Raw genomic sequence first — 15210 nt, 5'->3', positions numbered from 1 at the left:
GGACAGGCAGTCACAGGGAATGAGGAGAAATGAGAGGGACAAGCCATGAAGCAGCACAGGAATAAATGGAAGGAATTAAGCACAAGGAAATTCCATGCATCCCAACTATTGTACAAAACTCTGAGGAGTGCGAAGAGCATAATTTTTCCTGGGAAAATGTTGTAGTGGCCAAGTTTATAGTGAGAACAAAACATCACCCTTCTACCTGGAAAGTGGGAGTCAGGAGCTCCAGGAAAGTTTTAGGAGGGACTTTCAGTCTCTTTGTCAAATACTTGACCAAAAGTTGGAGGGATGGGCACTGCTTGGTTTATCTGCAAAGCTTTTATTGTCTTCCCAACCCCACATAGGGTGCCAGCTGCTTTAACAGCATAGCAAAAGGGAAGCTGCTGAAACTAAAAAGAAAAAAATATTTTGACAGAGAAAATAAGCCAAAGCAGGTCGAAATGATGAAAAGAGAGCGCTCCAAGAGGAGGTCCTGTGTGTAAGTGGTTTGTTGTTCCAGCAGATTCAGCTTGGGCTGCCTCTGTTTCTGTGGGTTATGTCATTGTTTGGTTTGGTGTTCCTTCAAGCCCAGCCAGCTGCAGCCATCCCCAGTGCCCTGCCTGTGTTATCTGCTTTGGGAGATGTACAAAGCGCTCGCTCACCATGGCACATGGACGTGATGGACATGGGGGGCTGCTGTATTTTACTAAGAAAGCCTTTTCTGCCTTCTAATGGACCAACTGCCTGTTCACAGTAGGAATTCACTCAGATCTCCAGCCAGTAAAGTAGGAGTTGTTTTTGCTGTCTTCCAGCAGTAGCAGCGAAGAAGCAGAGAAAAACAAACACAACGTGTCACTTACCCTCCATTTGTCCCTTGCATCCAGCCTTTTATTTCCCTTGCTGCTTGCTACTGATCTTATTTTCCTTCCTCCATCCCAATGAAAAACAGATCCAAACAATAAGGGGGGGGCAGGGAGGATCAGATGCCCTTACATTTATTTTTAAAACCCTTTTTAGCCCAGGTGACTTCACTATGTACATCTGAATGCTCCCACATCTGATCCTGATCCATGTGATAGGAAGTGCCTTTGGTTAGAGAAGGATGAGCTGTGGATTTGCACTCCAGGTATTTTGGAATATCCTGTCCCGTTGACAATAGGATACTGAAGCAGTCCAGGTGAAACTAGCAGTTCAATAGATATGGACTGTGGCCAGGACATCTCTCAAGTGTGGGATTAAATTCCTGCCTAAATCACAGAGGCAAAGCACTTCAGTCATCCTTTGATTTATTGAATCAGTGAATCAGGATGACTAGAGATTTGATTTTTTCTGATTTTAGATCTGAAAATGTGCCTTCTTGTTGTTGTGTGGGGGTTTTTGCCCTTTTTTGGTTTTTTTTTCTTTCTTTCTTTCTTTTTTTTTTTTTTTTTTTTTTTTTTTTTTTTTTTTTTTTTGCTTTGTATATATAGTTTGGGCTTTAAGGATAAATAATGAAGGATAAGCTCCTAGACATTAATAAATGTATGTTAGCAGGAGAAATCAGATAGCAACAGTGGGAAGTCACTTAGAAATGGGAAAGTTGTGATACACTCATGCATGGCAATTTTTAAAGAATTAGAACACAGTTTAACAATTGTATCTAAAGTTGGATAACATCAATCTCTCTACCTTTGTCTGGGGAGCCATAGTTGTGTTTTATCATTGATGTTTTTTATTAGCTTTCATGTAATGAACAGAAATTTGAAATATTTAACATTTAGAAATCTCATCCAGGCTTAATTAATAATCTTCCTTGGTGTATTATAGTTCACATTGACTGTTTTGAATAGAATTTTTTTTGTTTTTTTCACAAGTTTTTTACTCTGAAGGGCTCCCTGTTCTGTCCAGCTGGGAAGAGTTTTTTAAAGCCCTGTGTGCTCAGTGTGACACTGGATTTGCCCTTCCCATGTCACATCTGCAGGCTGGCAGTTCATCCCTGACCCTGCCCTGTCCTGGGCTGCCTCCCTGACAGACTGGAGAGCTGCACCAAACTGGATTAGGCAGGAATTTGTCCTAGCTCTAATTTTATTCAATATTTTCATTAAGGGCTTGAAGGATGGAATAAGGATTGAGGCTTATTAAATTATACTCCATATCAGGCTCTGATGGGGTTGAGAGTGCTTGATGGGTCAGGGAATGATGACCAGACAGGAGGAGAGCTCTGTAATGGCCTTCAAAGAAAAAGTTTGATCAAGGCAAGAGCCATCTACTGCACTGCAGCTAGTTGTTCTCAGACCTGCTGGTTTTTTTAATTAGATGGTTTAGGTGTTTTAATTTTTAATTTTTTTTTTTTTAATTCTGGAAGGAATAGGAGATTACAAACCCCAAGAATCAAGTTATTCTGTTGACAAAGAGAAGAGTAAACTTCTAAGCAAGCTCTGTAAATGGGTCCTTAGTTCTGGTGCTGCCAGGACCTCAGCTGGGCAGGGATGTGCCACATCCTCAGAAGGATGGAAACTAATTTAAAAAACAGGGGACAGCAGCAGGTGGGGTCTCTTACAGACAGCTATGGAGAAATGAGCTTGTTTTGTTAAAGGAAGAAATTCCTGCAAGTATGTAAAAGGTGGCAACAAAGGAAAGGGTGATGAGCTCTCCTGGGGCAGATGTGCAGGAAAGAAGGAATAAGTTTCAGATGCAGCAGGGAGAGCTGAGATGATCTTCCCTGAGATGAGGAGTTAGATGCTGTGGTAGTTCTCCTATCTGAGAAGTTTGGAGATGACCGTGATCATGGGGCAGGAGGTCATTTATTTAATTTATTTAATGCTCATCTCAGAGAAGTGGTTTGGGTGTAGATGATCATGCCTCAGTGTAGGAGGATGGACTCTGTGGCTGTGTCACATCCCCTCTGCTCCTGTGACTCAGTTGCTGCGTGACATCTGCAGCGTTAGGTTTGTTCTTGTGCAAAGGAGCTTATTAACTTCCATTTCTGCAATTCCCTGAAAGTCTGGATGTGTTCTTCTTGGTGTCTTAAGCTTTGACACGGGCAGGCAGCTCACAGAGGAGCTGGGCTGTGTTTGAAGAGCTCATTTTCTCGGGGGCTGTAGGTTGTGCTGTACGTGACTGATGAAAGATCCTTCCCGGCGCTGAAGCCGGTCACAGCCCCGATAAATCTGGAACAAATTCTGAGAAAGCATGTCATGTTATGACTGGCATATCTGTGAGCATGGAGCTCTGCTTGAGAATTAGACTCAGAGTTTGCAAAGTGCTGGTGCTGATGTCATTCCCTTGGAATGGAAAGGCTGTTGAAACAGTAAATACTTTCTGTGGCCAGAAGCTAAGTCTTGAGCTGGACCTTTTCCTCTCTTCGAAGGAAAGAATGCAGAACAAACCTAAAATGTGTATTTGCAATGGGAAAATCTTAATTAGTTTAGAGCTTTTAGCTATTTCAAACCATTTACATACACAGCTGCTGTTCATGCAAACATGTAAACTATTGATGGAAACTTCAAACTTACCTTGAACTGACTTTTTCCCCCTGTTTTTTTAAAGCTGGGCTTGGTGTTTAAAAGTATGGTTGGAAAGGTCTGAAAATTATATTTGTGCTGTACGTGCAGAAAGGAACATAGACACAGGCTAACAGAAGCATAGAATAAAAGGCTTTAGTTCAGCAAGGCTTGACACTGAAACCCTGTTAGCACCAAACAGCTGCTGAGAAAGTGTTTAGTTTTAGGGGCATTTACTCCTGGTTGTATCTATAGAGTTTTGTTTATGATTCAAAACTCTGAAAAATAGAGAGGAACTTGATGTGGTCCAGGTCTTTCAGCTGGCTTTTCTGCAATAAAAGATTAGTCTGAAACACTGGATCCAAAGAACCCACAGCCTGGGAATTAGAACCTAATGCTGGGAGTGCTATAATGTCTCTCAGACAGTGAGATTAGCAGGGTAACTCAGATTTTTTTGTACTGTCCCTCAGAGGACCCCCTGGAGCACTCACAAGGAGTTCATCCCCACCCCCAGCTTCCTCCTAGGAGGAAGAGTTTTGCCATGACAGATGTGGGGAACAGATGTTGAGAGGAAAAGCTAAAATGGGACAATGACCTGAAGTGTTGGTTGGGCTCTTCTTGAAGTGGCTGAGCTCCTGTTCCCTGTGGCGAGGGAGGAAAGCAGCTCCTGCTGCCTGCCCCTGCCAGCCCCAGCCTTTGGGGGGTTGCCATACAGATTTTCTGTCTGCCTGTCAGATACTCACTGCCCAATCAGCTGAGGAAGAGGAAGGGACAAAGACTGAAATGCAAATCCACTGTCTGTTATTCAGGGACAATGAGTCCCAGGTAGGTGAGTCATGCTCAGCCACCCACCACCTTTCCTGAGCACTTCTAGGTAAATTTTTGAACCTGACTCGCCTGTTTTACATCAAGACTTGCCCATTTCTTGCTACTGTTCTTGCCCACTTTTCCACCACTGCATCTGGGATGTCCAGCAGATGCTCCTTGTCCCTAAATGCTCCAGTGAGCTAATTTAGAATATAGTCCTTGGTGGCTGCTGAGTGACAACAGAGAGCCAGGAGGAAAGGCTTTCCAGCAGCTCTGTGTTATCAGATAGAACATATCAGATGGTTTCTTTCCTTCTCTATTGTCTTCTATTTCAGAAGGCTTTCTGCTCTTTGCTGGCTTGGAAGGAAGATGTTGAGCTTGATAGTCAGAGATTGGCAGGTCAGAGCAACTTCCCTACTGAGGGAGGGATTTGGGAGAGGTTTCTCCTCTCCTTAGCTTAGTCTAGCTCAGGAGACTGTGAATAATCATGTTTATTACAGAAAGGAACTCAGCCATCCATAGAAGCCTGAGATTTTTTTTTTTTAATGGCTCTTGAAATGGGAACCTAACTGTTTGAAATACTGTAAATACTGTAATTCTTGATAACAACTCCTGAGGTCCCCTTTCAACCTGTGCTGTTCTCTGATGCTGTTATAGACATCACTTGTGGATGTTTATTGCTTTCTGCCTGTAGTATTTGCTTTATTTTCACAGGGTGTTATTTGTTATATGCATCCCATTCCCTCTCCCCAAAATCTTTGAAGAATTGTCTTCTTCCACCTCCAGCTTATCTGTATAAACACTTGGTGACATGAATGTCCATACTGGCCTCATAAATGTCCATATTGCCCTCATAAATGTCCACATATCTGTAATAACCCAAGGCCTCTGTGTCCGGCACCCAAACCCTTCTCTTTGTGAACCAGATGCATAATTGGGACACTCATGTAAAAAATTCCCTGAGTGGGACACTTCATTGAGAAGTTTGATTGAAATAATTAAATTTTTATTTATTTGCTGAGCATACCCACCTCCCTTAAGCCTTGGAGTCAGTTCCTGTGCCTGGAGCAGATTGAGCCCTCAGCCCTGACCTGCAGAGGGTGGGAGTTACTGAACAGAGCAATCACCTCTCATGGCAGAGGGAAATGAGATTTCTTTGGGCTTCAGGGTTTGTTTTCCTCTCCTGCTCAGTGTGACAGGGGATCCTTGCTAGAAAGCAGAGAGAGGGAAGAAAATGCAGTCCACATGTTTGGGATTTAGGGTTGAGAGTGATTCACGCTCAGCTTCTGGGGGTTGTAATTAGGGGTGACATAATAACCAGAAACTTTTGATAAAATAGTAGCAGCTTTTTTGTTACACTCAGAGCTGCAGAAGCTGCTTCTGATTAGCATCCCTTCGAGATAAGCCTGCAGGATCTCCACAGATCTGCAGATCTGCCTCTGGGCTTTGTGGCACAGTTCAACTTCTTTACTGATGCTGAAAGGAGCCCTGCATTCTGAAACACCCCAAATTTTGACATTTTCACTTGGATTCAGCATCTCAGCCTTTTCCTCAGCCATTTTAGTTGATCTGTGAAATTTTGAAATCAATATTATCATATTCTGGCTCAATCCTGCCAGTTTATGCTCTTTGTAATACACTCTGAGGGTTATCTGCTATGGAAAAACAACAGTCTTGCTATCCTCAACTTCTCCTGAAATATTACTACTCCTTTCCAAGTGGCTGAGACTAAAAGGAATCCAGGAATGTGTGCAGCAGGAGATCTGTCATTCCCAGTCCACACCAAGGTGCATTCTTGTAGGGAGAGATGGGCATTTACACTGGAATTCTGCCATCAGCATTCAGCCAATTCTAGTTTTTGGCAGTCGAGCACATGGAATTTGTAAAAAGAAGATCTACTTTTTTAAAGCAGGTCACAGACAAAAATAAAGGCACATTCTTGGGCTAGGAGAAGTAGGTCAGGTTTTGGGGGAATCATTAGTGAAAGCTGTTGATCTGATCCCACCTGTTTATTAATGTTTTTTGCTTCCTGTGCCAAGGATGTCTGGCTCATTTTGCTTTAGGTGAGATATGTTCTTCTGCTTTGGTGAGCAAACTTTTTGCATTAACATTTTAAAGAAGAAGAAAAAAAAAATCCAGGAAAATATGTTCCTGGTTTTCCATTAGAGAATACTGTAGTGGAAAGTGAGGCCTCTGTGTGCTGTGGTCCAAAAGGAATAAAGCTGCTTTGTGTCACCTCATTACTCTGAGCTGATGTTTCACCTCAAGATTGTTTTGAGGGGGGGAGGACGAGGGAAAGGCTGATTGCACTGCTCAGAGGATGGCCCCTTCTGCACAATTATCCCTCTAATTTAGGGGCAGCTTTTCTGAGGGTGCCTCTGTGCAGCCCCTGCAGGAGCTGCTGTGCCAGGCAGGAGGCTCAGGCAGGGAGGATGGATTGCTGCTGCTCAGGCTCTGGAATTTACTGGCATCACTTCATGGCCTCCAGCTGCAAGGTGGCTGCAGAAGAACCTTGGGCATTACCCAGCTTAAGGGCAAGTGGCTGCAGGGTGGGTGCTGGCACTCAGGACAGGCTCCTGTGTGGCTCCCCTGGGTTTTCCCTGCATGGGACAAGGACACTTGTCCTCTCCAGAGCCCTGGTGGGCAGGGGGACAGCCCAGTCTGCAGCTACTCATGTTGTAATTTCTGTTTGTCTCCCTCCCCTGTTTTTATTTATGTAGCTGAAATTCTGGTTTAATTTTGGTAATTTATTTCTCTTCCTCTTTCCACGTTCTCTCTTTTACAGAATTTGATTCAGAAACAAAAAGGGTTCAAGACATTCTTTCTGGAATGGAGAAACCACAGGTATGTGATGCCAAATTGCCACACAAACGTAACAATAGCAAATGTGAAAAGTAGATTGTGTCACAACACACTGGTGATTTCACAGGGGAGCACCTCTGATTTTTTCCCTTAGCAGATTGCTGCCACTAACTCATTTTACTGGGGTATAAATCTGAAGGATCTTTTGTGCTCATGGGTGTTTGAGGGCTCTGCCCACTCCAGGAATTGCACCAGTTGTCTGTTTCCAGAGGACAATTCCCAGTATTCATACTGTAATGGGGAGCTCAATGCACTGGGGTGACTGGCATAGCTCTTACTCCCCTCTCCCCTGGGTTTTATTTTGTCATGAGCAATTTATGTCTTTAATCATGATTAAATTAAGCTAATTCTATTATTCAATGGCAAATTACCATAGTCTGTGTTTGTCTGAGGCATAAAAGCCTGTAAATTAAGATGGAATTGAATCACCCTGTAAATAACCCTAATGCTGAGTGTGACTGCAGTCAGGTGAGGTTATTAATAAATCTGGTTGTAATCCCTTTTCTGGTTTGGTGTGTCAGATGAAAGCCAGAGGAGCACTGTGGGTCTGAATGAATGGTCCAAGCCAGCACTGGGAGAAGCTGTCATGGTGCAGAGGGAGGCAGAAATCCCAAAAAACTCCCAGCCCATCTCCTGTGCTCTCCAGAGCTCAGGCCTTTCTCTGTCCAGCTGGAGAGATAGGGCACAAATAAGCAAATAAATAAAAAATACTGGTGGAAAGCTCATGGGAAGACTTGGTTCAGCTGAGGGAGAGGCTGATCCAGAGACATTCTGCAGTGGGAGCCTGGGCTGCAGGAGTGGCAGAGCTCAGGGAGAGCCAGGCTGAGCTTTTGGACTCGGTTCTGATGGATGATTTTGTTCTGAATAAATACAAAAGGTGTGGATGTTCATTTGCTCCATCAGTAGGTGCTGCTGTCCTGGCATGGGCAGGAACTGGTTCTAAGCCAGCCACAAGTTAAGCCAGGCCTGCAGAGATGACAAACACCAGCCTGAGCTCTGTCCACAAGGGGAAGTCACTTCACTGGTGTGGAAACAGGGGACAATACTGAGCTGAGGAGTTTCAGGGTGCTCAGAAGGGAAGCAAGTGCACTTAGCACAGAGTTGTTGTACAGAGGGAGTCAGTGTTTTAGCACCATGGACCACCTGAGTGTTACTCATTTGGTCAATAGCCACAGCCAGGTGCTTTACAAAAACCCAGAGAGCTGACAAGAAAAATGTGTTGTTTCATCCTTAGAGGTAGGAAGAGAAGCTATTAGAGCAATTTGCAGGATTCTGAGATCTGGACAATTAAATTTATGGTAACCAGAGCCTTAAAGCAGAAATAAGCAAAAAATGAAAAATAGACAAAAATAATTTTCCTTTAATAATGCCAAAAATGGGATTAAAAAAAATCCAAACCATGGCAAATGCTGGTTCAATAATAATGACATTTACTGAGGTGAAGTTGGAGATTATCTATTATTCTCTCTCTGTAACTTTGACATTTGTGAGTAATTAAACTCACAGGACCCTCACAAATCATGCATTGCTGTGAATGGTTCTGTGTGTGTACAGTCAATATTACATCTGATAGAAATCTATCATATTATGCATAAATAGTCATCTTGGTCATGTTGCTTGGCAAATCTTATTCAAGTGAAAAATAAAACAACGTAAAGGAAAAGAGCACAGTGGTGAGTCAGTGACAAGTGAGTGATGCTGTATCTGCAGCACATGGATTTGATTTGTCCAGGTGGGCAGCCCTCTCCATCCAAGGAGGGATGAAGCCATCCAAAGGGTTTAGCCTTGTGAGCAGCTCCTGCAGGAGAGTTATCACGGGGAGGTGTCTGGATCATACAGGTACCTCTCTCTGAGTACACAATATACTCAATTTTAAAATTATTACTTCATGAAAAGTCTTTTTTCAATAATAGGTATTGTTACATGTTTGAGAAGTGTGCAGCCAAGCTGTAAATTTAATCAGAGCTTTGTCCCTTTAACAGCCAGAATTTTAAAAAGCACCTTTTGGTTTTAATCCTCCATGGTTTTGTGTCAACTGAAATATGTTTTTAATTCACATTATCACAGACAAAGTAATCATTCTACGGAACAAATTCCTCGGTGAGGAGAGGGAAACTTGACTCTGGGTTTGTGAAATGGCTGCATGTGACAGCCAAGGGGCTTGGGGGGACATCCCCCCCATGGGGAATCACCAGGGCTCTGTCAAACCCCAGCTCAAACATCAGCCTGGCTTTCCAAGGGCAGCCTGCTCCTGCTGACTCGCTCTGCAGCGAAACTCATATTTAATCACGGGGGTTTTTGCCTAAAATTGCAGGATTAGAGCCATAATTTAAAAGCAGAATCTCAACCCAGTAATAAGTGTGAATTCATTTGACCCCCAAGCCTTTCAAGCCGTGCCCTGGAGGGAGTAAATGAATGTTGCTTGCAGTGTAGTTCTCACACACACAATGAGCCCCCAACCACACGATGCCTGTGAATGCTAACCCGGAATTTGAAAGATAATGAAAGTTGTACAGAAACATTTTTCATTACCTGAAAGACGGGAAGGGCCGATACTCATCAGTCTTGTAACCTTATTGAAGTGGTGCAAGAGTTGGATTCTTTCCCAGGGGCTTTTATGGAATAATTATTTACACCACCGAGTTTTGATAGAGCAGAAAGGAGGCATTTACTGTGTAAACGGAGAAGTTTTCAGAAACTAATTAACTCTGCTTTTCACCAGACATACAGAACTCCTTGTGGGAGAAGCTTTTGTTAGGCCTCAGCTAAAAGGCCAAGCCAGCCCTCTTCAAAGCAGGCACAGTGATTTTGGGGACAGATGAGACAGGCTGGGGGAACTCAGAGGCAGCACGAAGGTTTACCTGCCCAGCCTGGGAAGAGATGCTCTGCCTGCTTATATTTTGTCAGATGGAATTAATGCACTGTTAATGAACAATGAGCTGGTTTTAAATGATGGTGAGGTATTTCTGTCTGCAAGTTCAGAAGGGGAATTAAGCCCACCATTGTGGTGGTAGCTGGGCTGTTCCTTACAGCCTGGAGAGGGCTGGTGCAGGTCTGCACCTTTGGAAGGGTATTTGTGATAAGTTAGAGAGGTTGGAGGCAAAGATACTGAACTGTTTTACAAGTGCCTGCTTTTTATTCTCAACATATCATAACCCCATTTATTTAACTTAGCTTTTTTCATAGCAAAGCTAGTGCTTCCTGCTCCAGGTAGGAGTTCCTTGGTAAACTAAGTGGTGGCTTTGGCCATGGAAGGAGATGCTGGCAGGTGACTGTGATATGGTATCAGCCTGTTGGTCAGGGAGCAGCAGATAGCTTTATCTCCAGCCACACAAATAAATCCATTCCCAGCTGATGTGCACAGCCCAGGGAGGGAATAGATTTGCCTTTTCTTACTTATCTTGCAGACAGTGACCCCTCACTTGCTTTCCCCCGCTTGCTGTGTGTGCTCAGTGCAGCTAGGACTGGTATTTAACCATTTCTGGTGTTTATTTTTAAACCTGCAGCAGCAGTTGCTGTGTACCTACGAGCTCCAAGGCAGCCAGCAGCCACTCTGGGTGCTCCTTCCCTCTGAAATTAATGCTGTAGCTGCAGCAGCTTAGCAACTGGGTTTGGACTTTTATCCTCTGCTGGCTTCAGAATAACAGTCTGACAGTTTCTAGCAGTTAGCCCACAAGATACTTTCTCTTATTTTAAGAAACCCAAGCCCTAACTTTTTACAGATTGCTGAGGTTCGTGGAGGGCCAGAGTTTGGCCGTATGTGGAATATATACGTGTGTCCTTGGGAGTAGTCATAGAGAAAAACATTTCAATAGAACATTGGCAGCATAGCATGCCTCCAGCTCCAAGTCTGTCTGAATTTATGAAAAACAATTATGCAAGCATATTTCCATAATAAAAGAAACTGCATGTTGATGGGCTGAGCTGGCATAGTCTGTTAAAAAACCCTAAAATTTATTTGGATCTTGTTAATCAGCTTTTTGATCAAAATATTATTTTAAATGCAAATTTTTAGCTCTTGCGTGTCTCTGCTCCAATTTCATTTACATACGTGTGTGTATATACGTATATGCGTATATCTCAAAAAATTTAACTTGTCTTACATCAATCATTCGAGATTCTTATATGGTGTCTTACCCAGTATCAGGGTTAACTGCTCCAAGATTTTAAAATAAACATTGATTTCATAGCATCAGAAAAATATGATAAGAAAATGCCACGAAAGCAAGAAATGCCGTGAAAATTCATAAAACAATTTGCATGTCCACGTTTTTTGCAAAGAAAGCTTGATGCTGCATAAACCTTTTTGCCTTAAAACTTATTTTTCACATTAGCTTGAACAAGGGTTTTCTTAGTTTGGCAACACTTAAATGTGCTGCTATAAATTAAAATCTCTAAGTTTTGAGATCATGGCGTTTATGATGAGACATTTCATGGTGTCACCTACTTGTCAGGCTGTTAAAAATGGATTTATGACTTGCTCAGAAAGAATCTGGTTGATATATGGGTATCAGACACAACAGTTGCAGTGCTCATCAGCTGGAAGCAATGAGTTTCCACACGAGAAGGTAAATATTCTCCATTATATAAAGGTATCCAGAAGCTGGATTTGTAAACAAGCAGTCCCTGAAAGCTGATTGCTGATACTTCATTCCCAAGTAATTTGTGGGTAAGGGGTTTCACTTGTCTCAACAAAAAAATTAGGAACAAAAAAGTTAGGAAATGTGTAACTGAGCACCTGCAGCATTCATGTTACACCTTCTGAAATAACAACATCTTGCTCTTTGTGTTGCAAAAATCTGTCAAAATTATAGATGCAGTGAAATTTGTTGCATAGGAAAAATAAAGAATATAAAACCCTCAGTCTTTGATTCCTCCATATGGAAGCTAACTAAAAAAATATTCTTTATATATTCACTACAATTAAGAAGGAAAAACACCATTATTTTCATGATGAAAAGTGGAGAGTTGGTGGCAGAACATTTGGGGCTCTGAAGGCTTTGGAGACTTTGAGGCTTCCTTGGCACATTTCAGCAGGCTGGTGTGAAAACCTGCTGCCTTTCCCAGATAGCCAGTGCAGCTATTGCTTTTTATTTATTTTTCTTTTGAGACAGTGGCAGGGGGGATTTTTTATTCTTGTTTCTTGGCCTGATAACAAGGCTGCTCTCTGGGAAGCTGCTGCTGGCTGTGTGCAGCTGATGTGCCAGTGGCTCTCCAGAAGAATACAGCGGCACTGGTGGGGTGATAAAATGGGTTTGGTGCAGGAGTTTGAGGTACTTTTTCCATGTTTTATTAAAAACAATTCCTTACCCCTCTGCCATGGGGCTGTTGCCTGCAGTGGTGATTGAAATCACACTTAGTACTTCTATCAAGGCACAAAGTGATTGATTTGCAATGTAGTTTTTAATTGACAGGTTGGACTTCTACTATGATTTTCCCTTGTGCTTTTGAGCCAACATAAATTTTCAGGTTGAATAGGGTTTTTCTACCTTCTTGCTGTTGAGTTATTGTGGTTTCAAGTGGCAAGAAGGAACGGGATGACTGAAAAAGCCATCAGAGTTTCATTGAAAAAGCTCCCCAAAAAAACTTTAGAAAAATAGTTTTGGATAAAACAATCTATGGGTTAAAGTCTTTGTTCCACTTACTTTTAGACACCTTTTGGGAATGGCCACAGCAGCAGGTACCTCCAGAGTCATCCTTTGCTGGATGCTCAGACAGTGCCGAGCCAGTTCCCTGCAGGGCAACCTCTCTCTGTATTCCTCATCTGTTACAGATCACTTTTTGCCATGAATCTGTGTTTTTGTTTGTGTTGTTGATCATTTCTGACCCTTTACTTTTCAACTCTAGCTCGGAAATTTCCGTTTTGCAAAGAAATTGATTGTGAAGATGCAAGCAAGAAGCAAATGCTTACAGAATAGTGTTTTTTCCTCAGATTTCAGATTAACTAATGGTTCTTTTATAGGTTACAAATATTCAAGCAAGAACAGTTTTGCTTTCCTGGTCACCTCCCACTGGCCTTCTCAATGCAGATAGACACAACAACAGTTTGCCTTACACCTGTACCTACGAGGTTGCCTTATCAGATAAAGGGAGGGATGGAAAATACAAGATCATTTACAGGTAAAAACCAGCATTTTTACACTTTTTTGTTTCATTGGGTGTAAATTCTCTGAGCTTTTCAGGGTGTATCCTGGTATGGCGATCAGTCACAGAAGAAAGGCACATTTCCTCACCAGAGGAGCTTGCAGGGGTCTGGTGGAGTGCATGTCACAAGGTCCCTAAATGCCACCCCATCCCACCTCCCTGGGACATGGCACATCCTGCCTGCAATGCCATCACTCCCATTGCCAGCGAAAAGGTTACTTTTTCTTTTATGCTAAATGTCAAAACCTTCTGTGTACACCATGCAGGCAGGAGAGCTGCCTTCCTAATGGGCTAATTTTGTGTGGACTTGCAGAATTTAGAAGAGTAAAATCTTGTTATTTCAGCTAACGAGAAAAATGTGAGGGCTTTGTTGCCTTGTGGTGTCTTAGATGAGCAGAGGAGGGAGTGGAGCAGTCAGTAGGTTACAGAGGCTCCCCAGAAAAACCCAAATACTTGGCCCTCAGCAGGCTTCAGTAAAAATTCTGAGGGATTTCTCTGTGTCTCCTTGCAGTGATCCTCTGAGCTCATTCTGTGATCAAGCACATATGGTGTTATGCCTTTCTTTTTCCCCACTAATGACGTCTAGGAAAGAGAATTTGGAGATGTGACCTTGGCTATTGTGAAATAGCTAATCCTTCCCAAGTCTCATTAAATAAAGTCCAGGTGATAGAGCATTTAAGGAATTACATCTTGAGACCAAGCCATCTCCTTTCTTAAGATGTCCTGTGAGTTAGGGTATTCCTCTTGGTATGCTGAAGGCAGCTCTTGGATAATATAAAAAGGGTGTATTAACCAGGAAAAGGCTGCCTGATTTTACTCTTTTTTTTCTGGCATTTACAGCAGCTGTTTGCGAGCCAATGTGAGCATCTCCATAGTCAAGTGTGTGCTGCTGAGCTTTTAAAGTGGGAAGGACACTTTCTAGTACTTCTTGTGCTTGATGGCTGCACATTTTCTCCTGGTTATGAAATGTTGTGCATCTGTTTTAAAGCTGCTGGTGGTGATGTGTCTCCTGCTGCTGGCCAGAGTGCAGCCTTTAGCTTGATGTGGTATGTTCCATCAGGAGCAGCAGTAATTGTTATTACTATAGGCAAAAGAGAGCCTGCAATATGCTGAATACATTGTCTTTGGAAGGAGGTGCACTCATTTCAGAGGGGAAAAACTGGATTTGCATTGTATTATATGAAATAAAAACTAAAAGGCTTGCTGGTGGATTTCTGGGGACACAGCAGGCGTGTGCTTTCTGGTGGATTTTGTTCTATTGATTTTGAGGCATCTCCCTGTATTTGTCCAGCTAGCTATGAAATATTTCTTTATGCTAAATTGAGAGCTTTCTTGTTTCCCATATTTTAATAAAATCATGAATAAGCCAAGCTCTTACATGAGATGGCTATTACTTATTAAGCACTGACCCGTACCTTAATCTTCACAGATTTGGCAACACATGACTGAGCCCAGTGTTCATTTACCAGCAAACAAGCCAGAAGGAAAAAGAATAGCCCTAACTATGTTGGCTGCTTTTGAAATTAATAGATTGTATGCTGGTTATTTCTTAAAATGTCCAAACCACTTTGCTTTAAGTTGTCTTGGTATTGAAAGAAAGCTGGGTCCAGCTGTTTGGGTGTTAATTAAATGTCTCCTTGCTGTGGTCCTCACAGGGAGCATGGTTCTGGAGGAGAGAGCAATAAGTGAAACAGTTGTGCCAGAAACTCTGCTTCTTCCTCTGAAGTTCAATGGGTCACTGTGTATGAAGTATTTTGAATAGGGAATATGCAGAAACTACAACAATAATGTTTGGGTTTCGCTCTTTTCAGCTCTGGGAGGGTTGAAAACCACAATGAGCTTTATACAAATATCAGCAACATATGAGGTAGCGTTGAAATGAACCCATATATTTACTTTTTTGAATCAATTGGTGTGATAAATTCTTTTCTTC

General features: G+C 42.5%; 1 protein-coding gene across 1 annotated transcript in view; it reads left to right on the top strand.

Moving 5' to 3' along the window:
• FNDC3B (fibronectin type III domain containing 3B) overlaps window positions 1-15210 on the top strand; it is a 186403-nt gene that overhangs the window by 111526 nt on the left and 59667 nt on the right. The window contains exons 7-8 of the mRNA XM_054639573.2: window positions 7057-7115; window positions 13096-13253. Coding sequence (XP_054495548.2) covers window positions 7057-7115; window positions 13096-13253 — 217 coding nt within the window. The remainder of the gene's footprint in view (window positions 1-7056; window positions 7116-13095; window positions 13254-15210) is intronic.

The sequence above is a fragment of the Agelaius phoeniceus genome, chromosome 10 (genome assembly GCF_051311805.1).
Source record: "Agelaius phoeniceus isolate bAgePho1 chromosome 10, bAgePho1.hap1, whole genome shotgun sequence".
NCBI lineage: Eukaryota > Metazoa > Chordata > Aves > Passeriformes > Icteridae > Agelaius > Agelaius phoeniceus.
Note: the sequence above shows the minus strand (reverse complement) of the source record. Positions and strands in the feature narration are given on the sequence as shown.